This window comes from Cyprinus carpio, chromosome B12 (assembly GCF_018340385.1).
Source record: "Cyprinus carpio isolate SPL01 chromosome B12, ASM1834038v1, whole genome shotgun sequence".
Lineage (NCBI taxonomy): Eukaryota > Metazoa > Chordata > Actinopteri > Cypriniformes > Cyprinidae > Cyprinus > Cyprinus carpio.
In genome coordinates, this window is record NC_056608.1 from 18,794,632 (window position 1) to 18,821,443 (window position 26,812).

The following is a 26,812-nucleotide window of genomic DNA, read 5'->3' on the forward strand; positions in this document are numbered from 1 at the left end:
TCCATCTAGGATGGGATGTCTGATAATGTTTCTAAAAGGGCAACTTGCTGCAAAGCCTAGCTCCAACCTGGAAGCTTCAAATAATTCTGAAGACCTTGATTAACTGGTTCAGATGTATTTAATGAGATTTGGCGAAAATCTGAAGTTCATTTGAAGCCAAAGTTTAAAACCCAAAGCGCAATTATTCAAGGAATATTTCACCCAAAAATGGAAGTTCTGTCATCTACTTGCCTTCATGTCATTCCAAACCTGTATGATTTTCTTTCTTCTGTATAACACAAAATGTTTTGAAAAATGTTGGTAACCAAACATTTTAGTAACACAGAAGAAAATCAGTTATGCGGGTGAGTAAACAATGACAGAATGTGCACTTTTGCATGAACTATCAATTGACCAATTGATCATTGTTGTCTGAGATGCATTAGGATATGGTCACTTTTTTTCCCCCTTTTCAAATGTGGTTTAAGGGATAGACCCTGTTTCCACGTGTATTTAGTGAAAATCACTGGAGACAGATGTTAAAATCAGGTGTAAACAGAGGCCTCTGTCTCCCCATGTATTTTCAAAAGTGACCTAGCAAAACAGACATCCAGCCTGTCCCAGAAGATGCAAGCGAAAAACCTGTAAAGAAGCAAAAATAAAAAGAGAGTCAAAGAGAGAGAGGGAAAGAGGAAAGCCTCAAACGGTACAAAGCCGCCTCTAAGCACGCCGCTGTTTCCTGACAGCACTTTGTGCTTTCAGAGGCTGAATGAGCAATGATGATAGCTATTAACCAGAGAGCTTATCTCTGTACATGAGGCTTAGATGCCAGGAGCCATGTTACAGAGAGAAAGAAGAGAGAGAGGGAGAGAGAGAGATGAAGAAGGGCGAATTCTCAACATTTATCACTGTCATTAGGGCAGGCCACATGCTCAGTCTCCACTCAGCCAATGAGGCTTGAATATTCATGACAGCCAAAGCTGGCCTGGGGATACTGAGAAGACTGCATGAGTGTGTATGTGTGAGTGGCTGTGTCTGTGTTAGCGGGTGTCCACGGCTTGCTATTTTGTTGCGTCACGCCAAGGCAGGGGCACAGTATGGGATCGGCGAGGAGAGAGACAGAATAAGGGGGGAAAGAGGGAGGGAGGGGAGACAGGCAATAAGAAGTAAAGTGTTTATTGAGCTATCTATTTATTCGCAAACATCCCCTCATTACTAACATGGAAAGAATCCAATTTTCTCCTCCGAGGGGAAATGCATGGTGCACGAGCAAACCTGCGCACAGAGGGCAGAGAGCAGAAGGAGATCAAAAACGAACGAGAGGACAGGAGAAGTCGGGGGAGAAAACTGTAAATCTCACAAAAACGGTCAGAGAACATTTTATCAAAAAAAAGGAAAAAAATGCATTTTGCATAAAAAAAAAAATAAAGCCTGTTTTTAAGATCATTAGGTCAGGTGTCTTAAAACACAATTTTTAAAAGTTACAATTCTTTTAACGTGATGCGTTTAAGCCCAAAATTTTGAAAACACAACAAGATGATGCAACAAAGAAATCTGTTTACAAAGAAAGGCCCATTAAGATTTTTTTTTTTTTTTTCATGACAATTAAGCACATTTTCCTACAAATTCTCTGTATCACAATGTTTCACACTTCATGTTTTTCCCATTACTCTCAATGGTGATTCTAATTATAAACAGTGATATATGGTAATGATACATTATTGTAATCATCAGGGTAGCCTTTCAGGATTACAGTTATGAGAACTGATGGACATTTTTTTGAAACTGATTATGAAAATAAGGTAAAATGTAATAAATGTTTTTAAAATGGTCCTAAAAATAAGCTTAATTTTATAAATGAAATTGAGACTAAATAAATGATAATACATTTCCTCTTTTTTTCTTTTCTTTTTGTTTTTGGGCTTTAATGTGACCTGGACAAGTTCATGACAAATTCTGTGAGATTCACCTAAAATCAGAGGAAGAGGAGGAAAAAAATTAGAAAGACAAGTTTTACAGGCTTCAAAAGAATTATAGCCACATGAAGGAAATCTCTCAGCTGAAACGGAAAGTAAGAGAGACAAGTGAACCGAAAGAAAAAAAGAAAGAAAGACAAGATGAGGAAGACTGGATTATGGTGGTCTGGGAGGGTCTTTGGTTTCCCACCTAGCTGAAATCATCATGCCACTTTTAGCCCTGTGGTGGTCTTTTTGAAATCGATGCCCATCGGCCTGTCGTAACGAGGCCGGTGGGGGCCGGAGCCACGGAACGGCACATGGATAGAGTGATAGCATGAAAGCAAGATGTACAAGTGGGATGGAAAATCTGATGCCCAAAAAAGAAATGAAAATGAGAGGGAAGAAGAGAAGACAGATAACGCTCTCTGAGAGCATTTAGCCTAGAGATTTGTGGAAAAAAAAAGTGCGGGAACACTGTGGGATCACTGACCAATCAATAACAACTACCAACAATACTTCAAAGAACCTCTCAAAATCTATATAATTTTATCACACATTATTTGTCCATACTTCACAATGCCCATAACACTGCAAGGAATGTTAGCAGAACGCCTGGGACATCAGCCATAGATAAGAATGCTTGAAATCAAATCTGTAAATCACTGAAGAGTAAACCCAATCGCATATGAAATCTTTAGCTGACGAGAGACCGGGTCCTGACAGCCTGTGCGGCTGCCTCACCTCCAGTTCTTTAATAATTCAGCAGCGGGTGTGTTTATTGATGACTTCTTCCCCGCTGCAAAGAGCTTCATCATATTCTCTTATTAGTCCCTTTAGTGCAGCTTGCTTAGACAAGAATTACACAGCAGATTACATCCCTATTTTAATATGGGTGGAAAACACACACACAAACAGCGAAAACGACGCACGCCGCCAAATGCGGTTAGATTTTTTTCCCTGCGTGGTGTGAGGATTGGGGATTTCTCAGCTGCTAGAGGATGCTGGTGTAAATAAAAACATCCTTTGGCAGGGAGACCCTAAATGGTCCCTGGAAAAGCAACAAGCCTTTAAAACAGTGCTCACAACAATGGGGCCTAATTAGCCGACAAAAACACAAAAGTCGTCCTGAGAGGAAAAAGATCAGCTGTTTTTACTATTTCATCAACTTCGCACTGAGGGACACAAAAAGCTGTGGGAAAGCGCCGAGGCTTTTTTCCATCTAAAATGAGGCTTATAAAAGTGATCAAACAGGTTTGAGGAGCAGGGGCAGGGGAGCCGTCCCTCAGGAAGAGTGAGTGGACACAGTCCAATCCGGCGGACCCGGGGGGAACTAGCTATCATTAGAGCTGCCTTTTAAGACAGGCTAAAGCCCTTTAAAAACACGGGCCCCTCCTTACCGCTCCGTCTTAGTCTCTCCCACAGGAAGTGCTGAACCCCAAAAGGCTGGGGAGCATTTGATCTGTAGGCAGGAAAAAAAGGCAAGAGTGCGAGCTTGTGCGCAGTCGAGTGAGCGAGTTTGTGTGATCCTATGAAAGTGGAAAGCTGGACAGTCAGCTGAGAGTTAGCATTTGTGTGTATTTCGGTGTGTCTCTGCACGTATTGTCGGGATGGTGGTATGGGGGGGAGGCTTTGTTATCTTTCCTTCACACAAAGCCTGGAGATCTGGCTGGGCTGAAAACCCTATTTTTTGCTCCTCTTTTTGTGCGGACAGAAAAAAACAAAATGAAAGCCTCCATCGTGGTCTTCCCCTGCCGCCTGTATCACAGCGCTACAAGACCGCTTATGCAAATCACTGATGAGGAATTAAATCATGTGTGTGATTGGGTGTGCTTTCTATTGTGATAAGAAAGAACAGAACGACTGTTTCTCTGTCTTTTTAACCACCTTTTGTAAACCTGTTGGTGCTGGAAATGTTACAAGATGGACAGTATTCTGAAATCGTGGGAGTTGATGTGGTGTTGGCGTACATTGGGAAGGAAATGAGATCAGGGTGTGAATAATTAAGGCCAAAGGAAGCCACAACAAAAGATTGGGAGGGTTTTAAAAATACTTGCAAGCACATACTTAAAAGGTCTTTTTAGGTGGAAATATATTTCAACAAATTTCAAAGTTAGCATGCAAAGTGTTAACCCTACTATCTTGGCATAGAAATAATTGGTTAAAGTCAGCTTGAAATTAAATTCAGCATATCTACTTTCTAAATGCTTGTTAGTGATCTTATCATGAATGATTAATCCGTGCATATGTTTATTTTTGCATACGTGGAATTTTTAATCAAAATTTCATAACTCGATCTTCTGGGGAAACAACAGTCTTCTCTCTGGTGAAGTATGACAGACTTCTCCAATAATTTAGTAATTCTTACTCTGGCCTTTTCTTACAATCCACTGCAAACTCACATTCAGATCTGAATCCATCCGATCAACAACCAGTGGACACCATCCAGTGCCCATCATCCTATTTTTTTTTTTTTCTATTTTAATAATCCGTTTCAATTGGATGTACATCATATAATGTAAGAAAAGTTATGTTGCTAATTCAGTTCCATTGCGATGTAAATTTCTTTTGATTAGCTAGAACATAATATTGCAATGACACGCTATGTTTTAGGTATTACAAATAGCTTCCACATGCATAGGATCTGACACAACAGCAGACAATAGATGCTAACAAACAGAAATTGTTTGCCTGAGGAGGTAACTGTAGCAACAACTGACCATTTAAGCACTTTTTGTTCATTTCTAAAATAATTTTTGGGGAATCATCTTGTGCAACCCAGATTGTCTTTTGGCACCTCAAGCACTTTGCGTCCTTTTCAGATAATTATTGGATGAAAAACACTCAAACGCATAAACACTGACATTATCACTTTATAAATGATTTTTCATAAACATGTTATGTTTAAAAGTCTTTTTAAGTAAAAGTTAATTTAAATATCTGGCTAACTGTGTTGGGGCAACATAAGCCATTTGGGCAAGATTAACCTTTATATTGCTGGCCAAATATGTCTTATTCCAATTCCTTTACAAAAGCAGACATCCCCTGAAAGTCACTGAAAACTCTGCACACAGAATGTAAACAGAGTAAGAATGGAAAACCTTGATCAGCTGGTAATCTGAATATTGGGAGGCACATGTGTATGTTCATCCTTACCTCTGTTCTCTTCAGTGTTGTTCCTCTGTTGTTGGGATCGCTCCAGCTCTGCCAGTTCACTCAGTAACTCTATACCATAACTTGGGGCCACTGCGTTCCCAGACACAGGTGCAGGGGCCGGCATACGGGCATCTCGAGTGGCACACAGCGCTGCTGCGATAAGGAGCTCCAAGCTCCAAATGCAGCTCCCAGGGTACTGATTCCCCAGTGCAGAGGGCACGGGGCAGGGGGAGAAAGGTGGCGAGGGTGAGTCAGTAGGTGACGTGCACTCATCCTGAGCGGTCCTCTCTGGATCCTGCTCGATAAGTTCCACAGACTGACAATCCTGGGTGGAAGTCACAACTGAGTCTCGTAGCTCCTCAACCTGCTCCTTGTTGTCTTCAGCTGGTGCTGGACTCTCTATTCCACTCGCCTGGCTGTTGGGGATCATAGTCGCTCTGTCTGGATGGGGGTCTGCTATGGTAGAGTCAGTAACGGGGCAAAGAGAAGTTTGTGAGAGAGTGGCATCCACCTGTCCGTCTGCTTCTATAACTCCTCCCTCCTCCTGTACATCCTCCACCTCCTGGGATGTTTTAGTAGGAGATCCCACTCCAGTGTGGCACACAGGCTCCTCCCCTTTGGGAGAAAGTGGGTGGGGCTGGGGCGCAGGTTCAGCTGGTTCCGCTTGCTCCGCCTCCAGGTCTGCATGCTCAGCCAATTGGACTTCTTGAGGGGAGGGGCCACCTTTGTAACCCATTGCGATGGCAGGGTAAGTGTAGCCAGGAGGGAGATCTATAGGAAAAAATGGGAATAAAACTGATTGAGTGTTTCCATAAACACTGAGGTTGGTTTGGGCTCCTCAACCATGTTTGAAGTCACTCTATTACAAGCATAAAGATTTAACTGCTCCTGAAACACACTTCAGCGCACGGTGAACCAGCAAGCCATTACCATTCATTTGTAATACACATCACAATATGACCTTGTCAGTTAAGGGGCACGGCCCCCTGCCGTTGAAATGCAGAGAGGGGTGATATATATGCTGTATACAGAAGCATTAGCAACAGTGTGTACCATTCGCTGCGTTTATCTAGTATAACTCACACACATAATGGAGCTGGCGCCATAAAGGCTATGGCGCAGGCATGAGCGAATTTTCCATGAATATTGAATTATGTTCAAGTTGTTATGGATGCAGTGTGAGTGAGAGAGAGAAAGAGTGCACAGAAGAATGTTTGTGTATAAATTAGCCTTTAAGTGAGAGTGTGTATTCGTCTCGTCCGCCGCGCGAGTGAAAACGATTGCATGGGAAACGTTGCTTGCATGAAAGAGCGAGAGTGTCTGTGTGTGTGTCTATATGAGATCTGCAGCATAGCCGGGTATATTGATGACAGCATGGTGTCTGGGTGTGATTGCACAGCCAGCCCTGTCACCTCAGCGCTGTATTATTGATGGTATCCATCCGCCAGATGCATGCATATCCCTCCGCCAGGCAACACTCAAGGACCTCTGAAGGATAAGAGAGGCCCTGTCTGCTGTCTCACTGACCTCCCTACTGTTTTCTCTCTGTCTCTCTCGCACCTACACCATACGGCAAGCCGCTCCCTACGGCGTCTATGCTTTCTTGCACATACAAATGTGTCACAAATGGATACAATGGTGCAAAGACACAAACACAAAGTGAAAAGTCAGTGCTTACACTTCCATTCACATTAACAGTCTTTGGTAATCAAAGGCCAACAAGTCCTTCAAAGGCCCTGTGTATCTTATCTGCAGCAAAATATCTCTCTCTTCTGTTCACTGTCCCTGTGATCATGGTCTTTTTTTCTATTTGGCCATCTCTTCTCTTCTTTTTTCTGTCTCTCCTTCACTTCACTCCCTTTCCCCCAGGGGTTTGTGGAGCCAGACGTGATGGCAAGACCCTAACCTTGAGAATGAAATGAAATGTTCCAGCATCTTTCCTCTAGTCACTGTTTTTTTTTTTTTTTTGACTCAAATGTGAGGGCATTGGAATAGGAAGCATGTTAGAGAAAAGCATTATTCGTTGCTTTATTTTGTTTACCCCTTTTTTCAGACTGGATTATTACTCTAAATAAACCAATCCACTGCATTTTTATCGTCAGACTCATGTTAGAATGAATTCTGATTCAAATACTAAGCATGTACGGGATGTAGCAAACATTATTTTAGCAATTTCAAAGTATGTCCTCCCCCTTTTTGGGAAATAAGCAGGGCTGCATTAGTTTGAAAATTTTGTCCGAAACTGATGCTGATAATTATTAATATTTTTATGCCAATAACTGATATATTGGCTGATATGAGATGTAAATATATGAACTCACAAAAGTACAGATTTCTATGTGACCATTATAACAGACTGAGTTTTACAACAGCGAAGTCCTATTATCAACTGGCTATCATTTATTGGCTTATAATGGCAAATTTATCGGACAATCCTGATATGACCATAAGCGTATCCTGCATGTCCATAAATAATCATTATATTTTAAAGCGTATCCTACATGCCCATAAATAATCATTATATTTTAAGATTTGTTTTACTTGCTGTGGTGGAGTGCAAAAAAATGTAGCCACCCACCCATGTAAATGACAATTTAAGTCCAAGCAGCATGAACCCAAAAGTGGCATTCGTAGCTATGATATGTTATGGCTTAACACTAACATTAGCTTACTAGCATTTGCCTTTCTGTAAATAAGTTGTGCAAACATCACAAATCCTTATTAATATTAATGAGCCCAGCTTACAAGGTGTTTAATGAGTCCTCCTTCAATCATACCCATGTGAGATAGAAACTACATTTCTTCAGTTACAGATTTCTGCAATGCATATTTGTTCCTGTATGTACACTAAATACATTCACCATTCGTCCTACTGAAATAACAGACATGAATGCTGTCATTTTCCCACTCACCAGGCTCCAGGGACTGAGGGTAGTCCTGTGGCGGCTGGCCCTCGCCCCTCTTGTCCTGGGACTCTGCAGGTTTTGGCAGGTGGTGGGGGGTGGCGTGGGGGCTGAGCGCTGGGGAGCAAGGGGCAGCCACAGCCGGGCTGGGCTCAGGGCAAGGCGTGCAGGGCGTACTCTTGAGGTGGGACCGTGGGGCGGGCGAGCGACAGCAGGGCGAAAGACGAGAAGCGCAGCCCCCAGGGGATGAGGAGGAGGGGGGCGGTTTAGTGGAGGGGCCAACGGAGAAAGGCTTAGTGTGCTTGGACGTGCGGAGCTCAGACGATCTCTCAACCAGATCGATGGGGGGATCCTCAGGTTTCCTCTGGAAAAACACAAGAAACACAAACGGGCTTCAGAATCTGTATAACACAGCACACTACAGTAACAGTGGAAAGTCAAACATTATGCATATCAACATTATTCCATTTCCTCACAACCAAAATGCATTTATAGTGGAAAAAGGATGGAGCTAGTTATAATTCAGTCATCTCAGGTTTCTTGCGTAAGGCCATGCACCAGGGACACAGTACAATGGGTGCTAATGATCCACCATACACTTGCATTCTGCTCTGCTACTTTGTATAAAACAGTCAGATAAAAGCCTGAATCCTGCCCTGTTCCTGAGAAGAATCCCACTCTTTCAAAACTTCCAACATTAAAATGTGCTTTGAAAATGAAAGCTGGCTGTTCTTTGGCTATAACTGCTATGAATTTCTGAGAGCAGGAATAACAGGCCGTTCACAACCTCGGGCGCCCTGCGTAGGCCTGCTGAAAGACGTTGGGCTTCTGTAGAGAAATAGCTGTTGGGAAATCACCTTGAGGGGTATGAGGAAACGTGGCTAACCAAATGTACGTGTGCTTTTTCCTTCATGTGTTACCTGTGAGTGACTGTGTCTGTGCGCCAGCTCCATCGCCTGTGCCGCGCGATGCTGCTGGTGCTGATGTTGCTGCAGTGCATAGAGCTCCTGTTGCCGTAGAAACTGGGAGCGGGAATAGACAGCGGGATGCTGCATGTGTGAGGCGGGCCCTCGGGCTCCGTAAACAGGGGGCCACAGTCCCTGCTGCTCCATTACATCTACAGAGAGCGGGAGAGAGAAAGAGAAAGGAATGAGAAAAGAATGAACAAAGGTTTTTCTTTTGCCTCAAGGCAAGTCTCACTTATCGCTCTGAAGGCCTATTGATTTACGGCTATAAGATTCCACTCCTTTTCTGTCCCTCTTTTCTTCCACTCGCTTTTTTCTTTCCAAAAGTCATCCTTCATCCCCAGGGCAAAAAAAAACCCTCACATATCCACATCTCTTTCTTCATCATGCAGTGCGCTCAACCCGTAGGCAGGGAGAGAATGCAAACTGCCTCCTTTTTACATTGTCTGTCCTTCGCACTCACCGTTAGCCTGGTCATACCTCAGCGGATTAACACAAAACGACGGACACCAGTGAGCTCACCAGCCACACTTGCCTGATCTCTGGCTCGCGCACACTGCAGTGCCAGTCAAGACGATTCAGCGCTGCTGTCTCAAACTGTCACATGAATGTGGCTCCACTGACAAGACCTTCCTGACAGCCTGCTGAGAGCGGGCAAGAAGGGTCTACTCCCAAATGGCTCACTCATTCACAAGAGCTGGGCTTGAGTTATTATGCCTTTAATAAGGGTTAGGTGATGGGTATTGGCCTTAAAAAGGACCACAGATGTTATACCCAGAGACAAACTCTTGAGGAGGGGAGACTGACACGGAAGCGTTAAGGTCACCCGTTGTTTTGGCCTCACAAGGCAGCGCCCACTGACCGTCCGATGCATACTGCATGCCAAAATGGCAAGCTCTAACTTAAAAAAGCCAGTTCCTATTTGACTTAGTGACGCAAAGTAACGTAACTGGAAACAAAGTTGTGTACAAGGAAAAAATGTACAAGGAGCATTTTTTGTTTTGAGGATGAAATAAATCATGGGATTTGGCATGTTAGTGACATCAAATCTTTAAAAAATTGTTTTGCATTACATTGGAGACACTTAGCAGCAAGTTAATGGGATAGTTCAGCCAAAAAATTGCAAATCTGCCATCATTTAATCACCCTCATGTTGTTCCAAACCAATATAACTTTCTTTTGTGGAACACAATGAAAAAATGAAGGAAAAAAAAAAACTTTCATTATATGGACAAAAATAGTTCTCGAAAATGTCATCTGTTTTTTGGAATGACATGAGCATGAGAAAATAATGCCAGAACTTTCATTTTTATGTGAACATTACCTTTAATTAGATAAACTGAAATGTCTGCCTATGTGTGACTAGGCATCTCACAGATGCACTTTTGTGCCATTCAGTTGCTAAGCGAGCAGGATATTGAAAGGAGTCTGTCATTTCTGAAATGAGCTGATCAGATAGGAAGGATGGAGGAAGGGGGAGAGAGAGGGAGAGAGAGTGTAGAGGGATGAAGCGCAGCTGTGCAAAGCAGTTAGTCTCAGCCTTGAGCCTCAGCCCACAGAAATTTCAACACAATATGTTTTTCTTTCAGCCATTCGGTTTTGCATGCTGCATATTCTCCACCCCTCCTTTCCTGATGTATGGCAAGGACCTTTGTTTGGGAAAGATTACTGGGACAGGGTTATGTTTCCCTAGGGAGGGATCCAATGGATGCACTTCCCTTCTTTGTTGCGGAAAGGGGAGTGTGACGCTAAGGAGCAGAGAGCTAATTAAATTTCACAGCCAGTGTGGGGAGGAGGAATGCCGAACAGAGGCGCACAGCACAGGACAGCAGAGCACAGCACAATACTGCAAAAAGCCATGCGATGATGCACCGCACAGCAAGGCACAGTATAATAGGGTGGAAAGACATTCAGAGATGCACAACAAATCAAAGCACAATGCCAGAACTGTGCAGACACGATGGCACAACCGAGCACAGCATGGCATGACAAGGCACAGTGCAATACAGTTTAAAACCATTAAAGACATGCTAAGAATACCACATTCAAACTCGCTCAGATGGAACAGTGCATCAGAGAATGACGACCTGCTGGCATGAGCTGATGGTAAATATTCCTTTGGTTTTAAAGTGCATAATAACTTATTCGAGATTTATCAGTTCTGAGACTTGTTAAAGATTACATTTAACAGTGTTATTGAATTATTAGTGCTTTGAAATATTAATTTTAAGTGAACATTCGATGACTGCAAAGGTAATCTAAATGTTAAAAACAAAAGAAACAAGCATGCCCTATTAAATATGATATAGACCAATACCAATAAATCCATAATATCGGCCAATAACAGATACATTTTGGCAATATATTGTCCGTCCTTACCGTAGAGCAAATGAATAGTAAGAAAAATGCTATGCCACTGTGCAAAACGAACAAAAGAAAACAAAACAGTTTGATCCCTAAATTGTTATTGTTCCCAGTGCCCCTCACCTCCTCAGGTTCCACACATTGTCGCAAAGGAGACAAACTCCTAAAAACCCACCTGGGCCAATTCTGCCTTCTGTGCGAGCACTAACGCATTCATACAAATTTAATCTAAACCAACAGACCCTGAAACGTACACCCACACAGTTACTTTAGATCTCCATTTCTCTCGCTCGCACACGGTTATCTATGCATACGCCCCCCTCCCCCCACACACACTCAAAGTCAAATACGCAAGCTATCTACTTGAAATGATAATTTGTTTAAACGGTTCAAATAATTCCACTTTGTGCATTCAGAGTGTGCATTAGGGCCGCTTGTGAAACTGTTCCCATTAAGTCCATACTACAATGTGCTGTAAATGCCTGCTTGGCTTAGTGAAGCGTTTCACAATAATGATTACAGAATGATACAGGGGCAGAAGGGGATGAGATGGAACCATACAGAGGGGGAAGGGACATTACACCCAAGGGGAAGGGAATTCAGTGTCGAATTCCAGAACAGTGGACAGAATGACCATGGAGTAAATTGCTGTAATTGTCTGGCTGTAAAAGATAAAGTTCACCCAAACATTAAATGTCTATTTATTTCTAGTTATTACTTGATCGTTTTATTTGGTGGGGGGGGTGGTCTTGGTGAAGATTCTTCAAAAATCATATTTTTTGACTGCATCAAACAATTAAAAAAAAATATTTCAGAGTGAATAAAAAAATTAATGAGAAATTAATTGCAAAATTTGGATGGCATGAATATATTTTTGAATATGTGGAGCTGGATAACCACCATTCTCCTCCATACCCTAACCCAGTGGTTCTCAAACCTGTCCTGGAGTACCCCCTGCCCTGCACATTTTGTATGTCTCCCTCAATTATCACAACGGATTCAACTCATCAGCTCATTAGTGGAGACTACAAGGCCTGAAGTGGGTGTGTCAGATATAGGAGACATAAAAAACATGCACTGCTGGGGGTACTTCATGGAGAGGTTTGAGAACCCCTGCCCTAACCTATTAACAATGTTGCTACAACAACCGAATAAAATACCAGTAATTTTGGGCAATGTACCAAGGTGATGGGTGGCAGGGTGGGCTGCTGGCTCGGTAGGCAATACCACCAGGGCGGCAGAGGGGTCCTGAGGCAGGGGCAAGACTGGTTGCAAAGGGCTGGGCATGGTTGCGGAGAAGCGGGGGGCCAAGTTCTGGTGCAATGCTGCATGACTGAGACCTGAACAGAGACATGGAAAGCCGCTTAAAAGATTTCAGCTTATGTTTCAGTACTAATGGGCAATTCATTGATTATTTAGTAGGGTAAAACTAATTAACCAACACATGCAGAAATTCAACAAGACTGTGAAGTATACTGTAATCTAATATCATCAAAATGGCAAAAACAGATGGCATTTGCTTACTATAAGAGTGTCCCATCCAGAGGGAGGGACTTCCTGTCCGAGGCATCCAGTGATGATGGGCGGGGTGGGCGTGAGCAGATGGCTCAGTGCCTAATTGGCTACCGCCTGGCACAATAAGGTGTGAGGTCAAATCTCCATGGCAACTACTGGAGGGGTGGATCCTGGCAAAGTCAACTCTGTCTTTGTTTTCCCTGAGGGGAAGCCATCAAAATGACAAAATGTTACTCTCCAAGGCATCACAACTACAGTGCAGCATGCTAACTCTTCAGGTTGGTCTTTGTTTACATACGACTGATACAGAAATTCAATTGGAAACATCAATTTGACTAATAGTCATACCTGAGGAGGTGTTCTCGCTCTCTGTCGTATGGAGGCAGTCCAAGCTGTTCCTCACAGACTCTTTTCACATCTTCATCCACCTCCCGCTCCAGCGGGTACATTGGGCATCCAACACCTAACACAGAACAGTTCAGCACCATAATATAGAAACCCACCGATGATCAAACTCATTTATTTGTTAATTTCACTGGTGCTCATACTTCTTAATCAAATGCTAAATCACAAATATAGGATAGCAGGATATCAAAAGTACAGAGAGATACATTTATTAGATTCAGACATGCCTTGCTGTCATTCTATATCTGTATACTACCTGAAAAAGTAGCATTTTCAGATATCAGACACAAATAAGGTGTTGCAACTGGGTGATAGCAACTCAGCGCTTTAAACAGGTAGCTATAAGAGTATAAGAGCAATTTGGCAGTTACAGTAACACCTAAAATACCCAATCTGGCAAGGTTATGCCTCATCAAGGGATGACAAATAATTTGGATTAACAACCAAAAATGTGTTGTTTCTGTCCATTCTCTTAATCACAAGCTTGTTTTTCTATGAAGTTTCCAGAAGTTCATCAAGTATATCCAGTAAACTGAAAATTGATGTATAGCTTGTTAGAACACACACTTGTGTACACACACACACACACAAACACCAGACGTCCCGTTGAGAGTCGCTTACCCTTCATGCTGGGCATCACTCTGCTATGGTGGCTGTGGGTGGGATGCCCGTCTGGCAGGCGGCACAGGGGCTCTCTCTGCCTGGCAACAGCCACTGCTATCCCTACAGGGGGCTGTCGCACCTCTCCCTCCCCCTGAGCTTCCCCTGAGTCCTTGCCTGCCCGCTCTGAGCGCTCATTCTCCCCAGATGACGAGGATCTCCTGGGGGGCAGGGTCTGCTTTGCCTCCTGCAGAGCACAGCTCGAACCGCTTCCACTTTTGTCATTTCTCTCGTTCCTCTCGCTCCTCTCCCCAGTAACTGCCCCCTGTTTGAGGCAGCCCAGGCCACCAAATGGGCTCTTCTGAGAGAACAGCAGTGGTTGCTGGCTGCTATACTTAATCAGACTCCTCATGGCATTGCTTTCAGGTCCCTGGGGGCCCAGTGTGGCCTCCTGTGGGGCAGTTAGAGGGGGAAGAGGCCCTTGGTCCCCATGTGAAGTCTGGGAAGTAGCACCCAGAGAGTTGTAAGCCTTGTGTGGTTCTTCATCCGGTCGAGCCCGGTGTCCTCGCACCTCCCAGGAGGGATGAGTGCCGGTTTGATGCCCGCTGTATCCCTGTGATGTCGATTCCATGTCCATCTTCCTCTTGTCTTGTGTGCTGTTGCCAGGCTCCAACTCTGGACCCTGTCCACCAGTGTTAGCCCTGTGCTGCTGATGACGTATCCGTGCAACTCTCTGACTGTTCCTCTGAAGAGTACACTCAACATCTGTTGCACCTTTACCTTCGGATGATGTCCTGTTCGACGGACCTGAGTGGGAACAGTCCCGGAAAGGTGGAGTGCTGGCATAAATGCTACTCTTAGCTTGGTGCCCACCCTTTGTCCCCTGTGGCAGAGAGGGACGGAAGGCATTAGATTCCTCACTGCTGTCCAAGCTACAAGAACGAGCCGTGTGTGGATGCTGATTCTGACTGTGCTGAACCTCGTTTGTGCGTGAATGGGAACCCGGGGGCCAGTCTGGGCTCTTGTCTGTTTTGCCATATGCGTGTTGCTGCTGGGAAGATTTTCTTTGGCAGCTACTCGGAGGAGGCAGCAGGGTAGCTGCTCGACTTCCACTGCTACTCCTCTCAGGAGTTTTTGTTTCTTTCCCCACACTGCCCCCAACTGCGACCATCCCACCTCCCACACCTCGACAGTGAGGGTTCCCCAGCTGGAACGGTCCACTGGTTTTGTCTCCCTGTGGCCCCACAGAGGGCACAAAGGTAGGCCCTGTCACCTCAGAATCCCTGCCAAGGCTCTTTTCCTGAGCAGTGGGCATGATTAGTGGAGCAGGGGGTGGTGGGCAGAAGAGATCAGGGTGGGGATGATGAGGATGGTGATGGTGCGGATGACTCGGGTGCAGCCAGGATCCTCCCACGGCAGAGCCTAGGCCCAGGGGAGGGGGTATGGAGTAGGGCACTGGGTGGGCATGGCCCAGCATGGCACTGTGGCGAAGACAGTCTGAGGGTGGCTCGCTAATTCTCATCTCTCCACTGACCCCCTCCTTGCAACAGTGACCGTCTCCGATGGTCTGCCGGCCAGTGCCCAGACCAGAGGCCCCCGGCCCCACACAACTGGGCAGGGAGCCCCTGGTGGTGGCCCCTGGATCAGAGCTATTCTGGGTCTTGGTGCTAAGCAGGCAAGAACTAAGGTGCTTAGGGTCGTCTTTGTGCCGGAAATCCTCTTCTAGGCCTTGAGGTTGGTGCTGGTGCTGGTGGTGAAGGGTGGGATGACCATGATGTTGCCGATCCTGTTTGGACTCTTGTTTACTCTTTTCTTTTTCTTTTCCTCCGGTTGCTACTCTTCGCTCAGCTACACCCGTCTCTTTGGAGCTCTTTTGGGAAGCTGTGCTCCCAGGCTCCCTCTCACGACTGCAGGAGTCTAGCGGATGGGCAGGGACAGTCCTAGATAGTGGTGGGAGGCTGTGATTTGTGGAGAGAAGGTGGGGCTGCGACGGGAGGCTTCGTAGATAGAAATCTGGAAAGAAAAAAATGCAAACAAATATTTTTTCATAGTCTGTTTACTGTTGATTGACAGAAGAAATGGAACCTCACTCACCTTTCTGAGAGTCATAGAAGCGGTGCTGTCCATAGAGTACACTGCTGTTTCCATGGTGATCCAGGGGGCTCATGGGCAGGAAGGTGGGGGCTAGACTCCCTGAAAAGCGGGGATACCCTGGGGCTGAGAGAGAGAAAGGATAGAGGGAGAAAACATTGTCAGGATAAACAAATGTAACAAAAGAGAGTGACAGTTTTGGCCTTTTACTGTGGCTGGACGCAGGTTCATGAAGCCCTACAGCACGGTACAACCTTTCCCAGAAACCCCTGCACAAACAAGTTCAGTTCTTTACTCGACATTTATGAGTAGTTCAACTAAACAAGAGCTTTTAGAACTTCTGTTTACAATTACAGCCTTTAAAATACATTTTAGTTGCTCTTCCTAAAGCAAACATCACACACACTATTGTATACCCAAAGATACTAGAGAGACATTATTTCCCAAGCAGTTGTATATATATATATGTATCAATATATACATAAAAGACAGAGACATAAACAGACAAACAGTAATACAACATGCTCTTTTCACAGCTATGCACGCACATCCCCCTGTTCAGAGGGAGGTAAATGGCCGCTCAGTGTGACTCTGCATCTTCAAGGACACTGCACTGTGTCCTGAGATAGTGAAGGCTACACTGGGGTATATTTATGTGTAAACTAAGCACATGGCTGAAACCCAACCACAGAGCAGCAGAGGTCAATGACCAGGCACACAAGGGTCGTGCGCTTAAGCCGCCCACAACACAAAGCTATTATAGCCATCTGTGGTGTGTGTGAGCGTGTGTTTCTGTCTGTCAGTGAAATGGAAGTCTGTGTGAGGGTAGAGTATAACGGTGTCTTTTTGAGTGTGTGTTTCTGTGTTTGCACACATATTTGTTTGAGACACCCTGTCCTTGCACACAGTTTAATTGGATGCAGTTAAAAGTATAACAGTCTGGGGCCAAAGTAAACAGCAGTCCATAATGCTCATCCTTAGCATTCCACGGAGCCATTGTCCCATAGCCTACAAAACACACACACACTGTCATGACCCTGTCTGTCCTGACACAATAGAGAACTGTGGAAAAAGACAGATGGACAAATGAATGCACAATATATTGGTACCAAATCAATCATTATCTGATATCAGAAATGTTTTTATTGGTAACAGTCAATATTGGATATTTATTTGTATGCTCATTTCCCTTTAGATTACCATTGCCATCTTCTAACACTTAAAATTAATCTTTACAAAGACAAATAATTTAATAGCACTATTAAATTTAATTTTTAAATCTATTTACATTTTGTTCAATATCCATTATCATTGCATCATTTAAAATGCTAGATTTTAGTTTTTAAGTTTTCTTTGTTATTTATTTATACATAATTTAAGTGGTTATGGGTTATGAGCCAAAAATTGAAAATGACTGTAAAAATGGACCGAAGTTTCATCATTAAAATTAAGCAACTTGGCTATGCTGTATGCCTTGTTTGACAATTTTGTGGTTGGTGAAACTGATGAAAGCATAACTCCTGAACCTTTATTAAGAACTTCATTAGAGTAACAGACATTCGGGGCATGAATTAAACCTTTGTGTAACATGTATATCAATAACGAGCAAGAGAGTAAAAGTGAGAATGAGAGATGTGAACGAGGGAGTGCGAGTGTGATAGAGACGGAGCATATCATTTCGAGAGGCAGATTATGAGAGAGACAGACCGTTAGTGTCTGTAGGTACATGTGTGAGTGTGTCTGAAAGAGAGAGAGAGCGATTGAGAGACAAAGGAGGAAGGAAGGAGATCTCCCCCTCTCCTGTCTCTCTTACTAATTGACACCAGTGGAGCGTCCTGTTGACAGTGACATCACAGGGGAGTCCAGATGTGTAATATCAGGCCTTCTGGCTGCACCTGTTTCCTACAGCCACAGAATTTCAATTTTATCGACACACACATATGCAGTGCGCATACACACACAAGCTCCTGCAGCATGTGGAGATACAGAGAGATGCACATATTAACCCTGAGCATGCACAAAGATGAGGGACGGTTAGCACAGTCATTTGTAAATGTGTGTGTTTCTTTGAGTGTATATATGTATACTTGGACCACAAAACCAGTCATAAAGGTCAATTTTTTTAAATTGAGATTTATACATCATCAAAGATGAATAAATAAGCTTTCCATTGATGTATGGTTTGTTAGGATAGGACAATATTTGCCTGAGATACAACTATTTGAAAATCTGTAATCTGAGGGTGCAAAAATAATAAAAAAAATAATTGAGAAAATTGCCTTTAAAGTTGTCCAAATGAAGTTTTTAGCAATGCATGTTATGAATCAAAGATTAAGTTTGATATATTTACCGTAAGAAATCTACAAAATATCTTCATGGAACATGATCTTTTCTTAATATCCAAATGATTTTTTCATAAAAGAAAAAACGATCATTTTGATCCATACAATGTATTGTTGGCTATTGCTACAAAAATGGTTTTGTGGTCCAGGGTCACACAGATTTCATTTTATATTTTTGAAAAAACCTTTTAAAATCAACAAGGCTGCATTTATTTGATAAAAATACAGTAAAACAGTAATATTGTGAAATCTTAGCAGAATTTAAAATGCATTTTTTCAATTTTAGTTTATTAGAAAATGTCATTTAATCCTGTGATGGCAAATCCAAATTTTCATCAACCATTTATCCATTCTTCAGTGTCACATGATCCTTCAGAAATCATTCTAATATGCTTATTGGTGCTCAAGCAAAAATATTTGACTACGATCAATATTGAAAACAGCTACCAAATATTTTTGTGGAAACTGTTTTTTTTTCAGTATAAATAGAAACGTCAATAGAATATCATTATACAGTGTAAAAGTCTTTAATGTCATTCTTGATTAATTTAATGCATCGTTGCTTAATAAAATTGTTAATTTCCTTACTGGCCCCAAAAGTTTCATTGGTTTATGCAGTCTTAAAAAGGAGACAAAAAAGGAGACCAGACAAGACCAGACCACCACAGTTGAGGTCGGATCAGAGAAAAGAAGAGGAGGCAACAATCACCACAATCCCTCCCTTCAACAATTAATTTAAATGGCAACAATTAGAGCAGAGCGGCACGGCAGTCTGAAAGCAATCACACTCTAATGATGAGCAATAAACGCAGTCCAGCACAGACTATTACAGGCTAGAGGAACAAGACACACACACATAACTAATCAAACACACTTATTGTAAACTACACCTCCCCAGTCTGAATGAAAACTGTATTCATCTAAATGAAGAATGATGGAGCCACAGGAGCTCAGTGTGCCAGATCAAACTGAGATTCGGCTCAGAAGCCAAGACACTGTTTTTGTTCTGTAAGACTGAGAAGCAGTGAAAAGTACAGGTGGGGAGTGTTGGACAGTTTCCTAAATAAAGTCAAAGAGGATCTGTGGTTGTTGTGTGTGTGTGTGTGTGAGTGAGTGAGTGTATGAGAAAGAGAGGGAAAGAGCAGGAATGGAGCCACACAGAATTACCCATTTAATCATATACATACAGACATTAACACTGCTGAGCTGAATGCCAATGTTTGTTTTAAGGAGGTCATTTTCCCTTTAATCTATGAGAAATTATTAACAAATTATTCGCTGCCACTCCATACCTCACCTACCTCCCCTTTCTCTCTAAACTACTTCTAATTTCTCATTTTCATTTCAAAATATTTTATGGCCATGACTGTTTAAAATAAATAACTAAATCACTGAAAGAAAAAAGTACCAGTAATAAAATAAAATGAGAATTGGTACTAATTATATGTTCCAATCATTAAGATTCACTCAAAGTGTAACTCAATACCAGCTCTGCCGGCACCCATGACACAGTCATATACCTTTACATGTAAGGCACAATAAAGTGCATCAGATTACAGCCTGTCATGTGCATGACAAATTCACAATCCATGTAAAGTACAAAACCTAAAGCATGTCGTGCGACCTGCTGGAAGGGGACAATGGAGACACACACACCTCTCTAATCATATATATGTGAACAAAGATTCTTGACAAAGAAAAAGGAGTGAGAGACTGTGAGAGATGCATGTCTCTGTTACAGTTATTATTACCACACCTTTCGCCATTTTATAGATATTTAATATTTGTTGTCTTGATTCCTTGCTTAGCCGAATAATTGTTTAACAAAAGTGTTTTTATTTATTCTGTAATTTATTTACTTTTATATGTTAACACTATACCACAAACATTTTATTTTTTCTAATACATATTTTGTCAATGAAACTGATATTAAGAGAAAGAAAGGAATACAATATAAAAAGGAAACAGGGCTGACTCAAACGTGCCCGTCTAACCCTCTAATTGAAGCGAAGCAGCAGAACGAAGCAGGCAGATGGAGGGAGGAGAGAGCAGAACAGAGAGGGGAAGAGGAGGAGGAGAGGAGGGGATCTTGTCAGCTCTGTTAATTGCGAGATGTGTTGAATCAACGGCTGCAGAATGTGGCCACTGTGGCTGCAGGGAAAAAGACGCAATAAGCCACACAAGGCGGCTTTTCTTTCAAATCTGTGGTAAAACCACTGTAACGTACAGCCTCAGTTGCCTTATTGCTTTTATAAAATGGCAAGAACAGAAATACAATAAAAGATGCCAATGTTTAATTAGTAACTACATTTATTGTTACATAATAATATGAGCATCAACTTGAGATAGTTACCACTGATAAGTTAATACTAAATATAATGTAGAAACTTCAATTTTCTGTAAAGCTGCTTTGCAACGATTTGTATCATGAAAAGCGCCATACAAATAAACTTGAACTGAATTGAATAATAGTTATATTGTTAGGTAGACTAAGGGATCATTCACATAATAAAAAATCTAGATGGAGAACAATGGACTGAGATAACTTGCAGCTGAACTGATTTTTAACTTAAGGCATTTAGAAACTTATATACGTATATATATAGAGAGAGAGAGAGAGAGAGAGAGAGAGAGAGAGAGAGAGAGAGAGAGAGAGAGAGAAAGAGAATAGAGAGTACAGAGTAGAAAGTAAAAGAATTAAAGAAAAGGAGGTGGAAAAAAGAAAATGAGAGATGATGGGCTATCGATAATCAATAGTAAGAGAAGATGTTACAACCTCAAAGCAACAAATGATGGAAAAAAAGTTTTAAAAGGGAAGAGGAGTGGATAAAGTGGGAAAAAAGAAAGGAACAAAAAAAACATTAATGTAGAGGAAGAGTGTTTCAGGACATCAAGGAGAAAGAACTCAGGTATTGAATGAGTGAGAGATGAAAGAAAGATGGACAATGAGACAGAGAGAAAGAGAGTATGTGTATGAAAAAGAGAGAGAGAGAGTCTCGGGTGGCAGATCTGTGTTGGCTGGGTGCCCGACACTGGAGTTTGGCCAGCTGGCAGCATGCCGATTGGGGCTTCCTGGATTCAATCCTCAAAAACAATCATTTGGACAGAGAGTGTGTGTGTGTGTGTGTGTGTGTGTGTGTGTGTGTGTGTGTGTGTGTGTGTGTGTGTGTGTGTGTGTGTGTGTGGGAGAACATATATTTGAGCGGGTGTACATGAGCTACTGTAACCAATTATTTTCCTCTTACACTCTCATTTATTATGAAATATACAAACTGTCTCCATGTCTTTTCCCAGGCTAAACACACTCCACACACACACACACACACATATATTCACAGTCACTGCATGCAACGTGCCAAGCCAAGCCTGGCTTCCTCCACCAGCTGGGACTTCAAAGGTGATCCTCTCTCTGTTGCTTTGAGCCAACTCCCTCGCTCTCCTTTTCTCTCTCGCATAAACGTACTGCGCAGACCTACCTAACACACTTACACGCACTCAAAATATAAAATCTTAGAGCTTTTGCTGTTCCGACTTCACTTCTACCTGCTCCAGGCGTTTTACATTAACACCCAGCGAAGCACTCAGCTGTGCGGTTAATGCCTCTCACAACACTTGTTTAGAGGATTTAGAGGGCACAATTGTGTGCGAGTGTGTGCGCGAAAGAAAGAGGGATAGAATAAACACAAGCATCCTCTGGTCAGGCACAATCACAACCTGATGTTTCTCAGAGGGCTCACACAGATGGGAAAACAGGTGTCCAGGTTGCTTTTAACTTGATAGTGATGTGTGTACACACACAGCCTCACTTTTGTTTTACAGGAAAGCATTTATGGAAAAGGTTAAAAATAGCACCATTTAAAATCTTAATTCTTAATTCTAACACACTTAGAATTAAAGGGACAACTCATCCCCAAATTTTACTTATCCTCATGTCATGACCTGTATGAAAACTAAACCTGTATGAGTTTCTTTCTTCCACACTGAAAAAAAAAAAAAAATGTTAGTTAACTTTAGTCAACTAAATTTGTTTATTCAAATGTAACTAAAATACATTGATTGCAACCACTTACCTTAAAAATGTAGCACATTCAAAATATATATATATATATATATATATATATATATATATATATATATATATATATATATATATATATATATATATATATATATATATATATATATATATATATATATTTTAACAATATTCTGGCCACTATTTTCAGTAGAATGAATGTAAATGGGGCTGTCAAGTTACAAAATCACAAAAAGCACCATGAAAGTATCATAAAAGTGATTCAAATAATTCCTGGGCTGTATTCTATATCTTTTGAAATCTTACAATAGCTTGAAATTAAAGTGTAAATAAAACCAACAAAAGTCATTATTCACTGAAAATCTTGAGAGTTCACGACAGACTGAATGCAAATGAATAGTTAATTTTTTATTTTGTAAAATGAGAAAAATTCTCTTTTTGAAATGATTCAATGACATGGAAACCGGATTCGGTTCTCAAATTAAACTCACTGATTCAATTCAGTCACAGCACTCAAAACTAGTATGAAATTAAAAAGAAAATACATATTTATCTAATTGTGAACAATTTACCCATGCATGTGTTGCTGTGTTGTTGTTACCTCAAAAATGTTAATTAAAATATCTTAACGGTCATCCAACCAAAGGACAGAAGCAATTCCCTGCCCTACATTTTTTCCATTACACTTGGATGTACGTCAAAATATGGGAAAATAGATTTGTCACTACTTCCATAACACTGAAAGAGAAAGATTATCATTGTGTTACGACTTAAATTTCAGTCTATTTGCCTTAAGCTATTATAGATGTCGACCACTTTTATGGTGTTTCTATGTCCTTTCAGGAGTTTGACAGTTATGTATTACATATACTTTGCATAGAAAATGAATTGTAAATGACTCTAATTGTGTTCCATGTAAGAAAAAAAGCATGTTTTGAATATTTTGAGTATAATTGTAGAGTCCACTCCATATCTTGAGTTTTCTGTTTAGAAAACACACACCTTTGGCTGATCTGTCTGCCAGGGGGCGGTTGGGCGTTTAGTTATCTGGTTATCAGTTAGGTTGAGCCAGCATGTCTCATCCTTGGCTTATTTTTATGATATGACTACAAACACAAACGTTCTCAGATACACATTTACACACACGCACACCTGACCGGGGGAGATAAAGGAGGCACTGAAAAGCGGTGCCTGACCACAAACTGTTCATAGCCAAAAGAGGAGCCGAGGGGCCAAAAGGCAAAGAGGACACACACACACACGCTTAGCAGAGTCCGGAAGCCAGCACCTCCCTGTGGTGATGCTTCTAACCCTCAGCATCTCTCAGTTAAAACCGCATTCACGTATCCACACAGATGCACACCCCCTGTGTGAGTGTCGGTTGTCTGAGCAGGAAGTAGACTGTTGCTGTTGGGTTTAACCGTAAGGGTCACGAGACCCCTGGGTCTGGCTGAGGAAACCCCACATCAACCCCCAAAAATAGTGAGCCTCTAATGTTGAGCCTCATTGCAACATCTCTTTGCAGTCAGGTGACCAGACGACCGTACCCCAACTTCCCCATAAAATCCCATCACAATGATGCTCAAAATACATTTCCTCGCCTTTATTTTTTTATTTTTTGCTTTTAAGGTAATTTACTAAATTGCCGACAGACATTACAGCACCATGCTCATAAAGTTAATGAATATTAATTAACAATTTCCCGGACCACACAGGAGATCCCGCTGCATCCAATCAACTAACGCTTTTCTCTCCTGTCCTCCCCCTTTCACCCCCCTGGCCTAATGGGTCAGGTGGGGCGTCACATCATCGGTAGCTGGACCGTCTCCAGGGGAACGGAGCTGGGGTAATTGCATGGCTCGTTTTGATGACATACTTTTTATGCAAATGTAGGAGGGAACGCAGGCACACGGCTGGGGGGGAAACCGAGCTATCCAATCAGCTGCTTCGAGGGGCTAAGCACAATTAAAGACTGATTCAGATAATGAGCTCTTATCATCACGATGGGGCCGTTTGCATCATTATAGACACATTCTGTTATTAATATTATTGTTATTAGTTTTATTATTATTTTTTTAATGGTGGTAATCAGAAGCATCATCATTATAGTTAAGATTATTGTTATTGTTGTAAGGTTATTGATGGTTTATATAAAGCTCCGTGCGCAGCAGAATATGCACTAGGTCGGCTACGGCGCCGTATTTTTTTCCCTCTCCCTCTAACTCTCTCATTCTGTCTCGCACGCGCAGATTTGTTCAGTCATTCAGTTACAGTAGCATTGGGTGCCAGCAGTAACACCACTGTGTTCGCTGCCAACCACAATTACTGTTCCATTCTGCCAGCTGCCAAGAGCTCCGCAGATACAGAGCAGTTAACCCGCACCGATACACACACACATACACTTGTACGCGGTTGTACACGGATCTGTGAAAATACCAATAGCAAGTGCTCAGCTGTGCATACTATTTAAAAAGAACAGCCATGTGCGCATGTTAACACAAATACACGCTATGCTTACACACACACTTAAGGCATAAACATTTATATAGAGAGCTATATACATTCAAAAGAACATATTGTGCATTATAGACAGTCTAAATTAAAATATAAGCATGACTGAGTGCTTGCAAGGGGAAAACTCGTTCAAGATCATATACATATAAAAACAGAAATGAAGAAGCCTGCACTCTAATATAGCACAGCACACTGACTCTCAAACATACTGTAAATTGTGCTTTTGTCTGTATTAGAAAGCATGCTGGGTATTTCTACAGATACCGCAGGCAGAACAATGGAGAAAAAGACAGATGAATAGACAGACGGATAGACGGACAGACAGAAAGACAGACAGACATATAGATAGATAGATAGATAGATAGATAGATAGATAGATAGATAGATAGATAGATAGATAGATAGATAGATAGATAACATGAATGATATATAGAAAGAACAATGGATGGATGGAAAACTATAGCTACTGCAGATAGAATGATAGAAAAAGAATGATAGACGGAAAAATGAATGAAGCATGGATGGATGGATGGAACTACAGATACTGCACACAGAATGATAGATAGAATGGTGGATGGATGGATGGAAAGAATTATATATATAGACAGACAGACAGACAGACAGACAGACAGATAGATAGATAGATAGATAGATAGATAGATAGATAGATAGATAGATAGATAGATAGATAGATAGATAGATAGATAGATAGAACAATACATAGAAAGAACTAAGATGCTATAGACTGCAGATAGACAGAGAATGATAGAATGTTAGAACAATAGACATAACAGATAGATAGACACAATATATAGAATAGATAGAATTATACTTAGAACTATAGATAGAATTGGATAAAATGATAAATAAATAGATCACCTTCATGTGAGTGTGGGAACCAGATCTGTGACGGGGCTGTGGAGTGAGGTCCAGAGCGATAGGGCGGAGAAGAGGGGGAAGATGGGGGTCCGCTGGGGTGTGAGGGAGGAGAGCCCAGACTGCTGGCCAGAAACGTTCCCATGAAAGAGGCAGAGGAGTTCCCTATCAGTCCACTGCCTGTAGGACAAAATTAAAAATGGTACAAAATCAGACCAATTCTCAAAATGACAGTATTATTGAACTGAATTATTGAAAATTATAAAGTTGACCTCCACAATTACAGTGCAGCCATTATAAAGAGACAATACATGAAGATTTGATAAATGTACAAAATTCTAACATTCAGCCTGAAATAATCGTTCTAACTAAATTAGACAAAAATAGAGTGCAATTGTGGGGAAAGACTAAATGAATTATCAAGAATAAAAGTTAATGAGAGAGAGAGACAGAGAGAGAGCTACAAAAAGACAGAAAGTAGGCGTATGAGACGCTAAAATGAAAGAGAGAGAGAGTTTTGGAACATAAGTGTGCAGTCTGTTCTAATACATGGTTCCTTAATGAAGTCCCTGTGATCTGTCTACTGTAGCCTCTTTCTCTCTCTCTCTCTCTCTCTCTCTCTCTCTCTCTCACACACACACACACACACACACACACACACACACTCACTTTGCAACAAGACCTAGAAAGGAGAACAAGAAACAGGCTGTAATACACTCTCATCCAAATAATGATTACCACATGACACCCAAAGATAGGTTTCTGTCTGAGAAAATAATGCTAAATGCTACAATAAACCACAGTTAGTGTAGAAAACAACAGACTTTTAAAATGGACTTGATCTGAGTCCTGAAGCAAAACCATGTTGAGAACCACTGACCTACATCACCCAAAACACAGACGCACACAAAAGAGAGAGTGAAAAAGAGGGTGATGGAATGATAATGAGGAAACCCTGGATCGAGGAGCATCAAAGAGATACAACTTTATTCATCCCTGAAGGAAAATGTGCAAGACTTTATACATTCAAGCCAACAAGGGTTAAATCAAATCCATTACACATGCACAATACATACAAACCAAACGGACGGTCATTATATTTCCACACACA

The 26,812-nt window shown here is 41.8% G+C and overlaps 1 protein-coding gene across 5 annotated transcripts in view; it reads right to left on the reverse strand.

The window, feature by feature from the left end:
• The window catches only part of bahcc1b (BAH domain and coiled-coil containing 1b), a 101,119-nt gene that overhangs the window by 21,984 nt on the left and 52,323 nt on the right, over positions 1–26,812 (reverse strand). For all 5 annotated transcript variants that reach the window (XM_042735866.1, XM_042735867.1, XM_042735868.1 and 2 more), the window contains exons 3-11: positions 25,705–25,881; positions 15,937–16,059; positions 13,864–15,855; positions 13,186–13,300; positions 12,847–13,037; positions 12,504–12,662; positions 8,914–9,110; positions 8,003–8,357; positions 5,091–5,861 (exon numbers count right to left, since the gene is read on the reverse strand). In XM_042735866.1, coding sequence (XP_042591800.1) covers positions 5,091–5,861; positions 8,003–8,357; positions 8,914–9,110; positions 12,504–12,662; positions 12,847–13,037; positions 13,186–13,300; positions 13,864–15,855; positions 15,937–16,059; positions 25,705–25,881 — 4,080 coding nt within the window. The remainder of the gene's footprint in view (positions 1–5,090; positions 5,862–8,002; positions 8,358–8,913; positions 9,111–12,503; positions 12,663–12,846; positions 13,038–13,185; positions 13,301–13,863; positions 15,856–15,936; positions 16,060–25,704; positions 25,882–26,812) is intronic.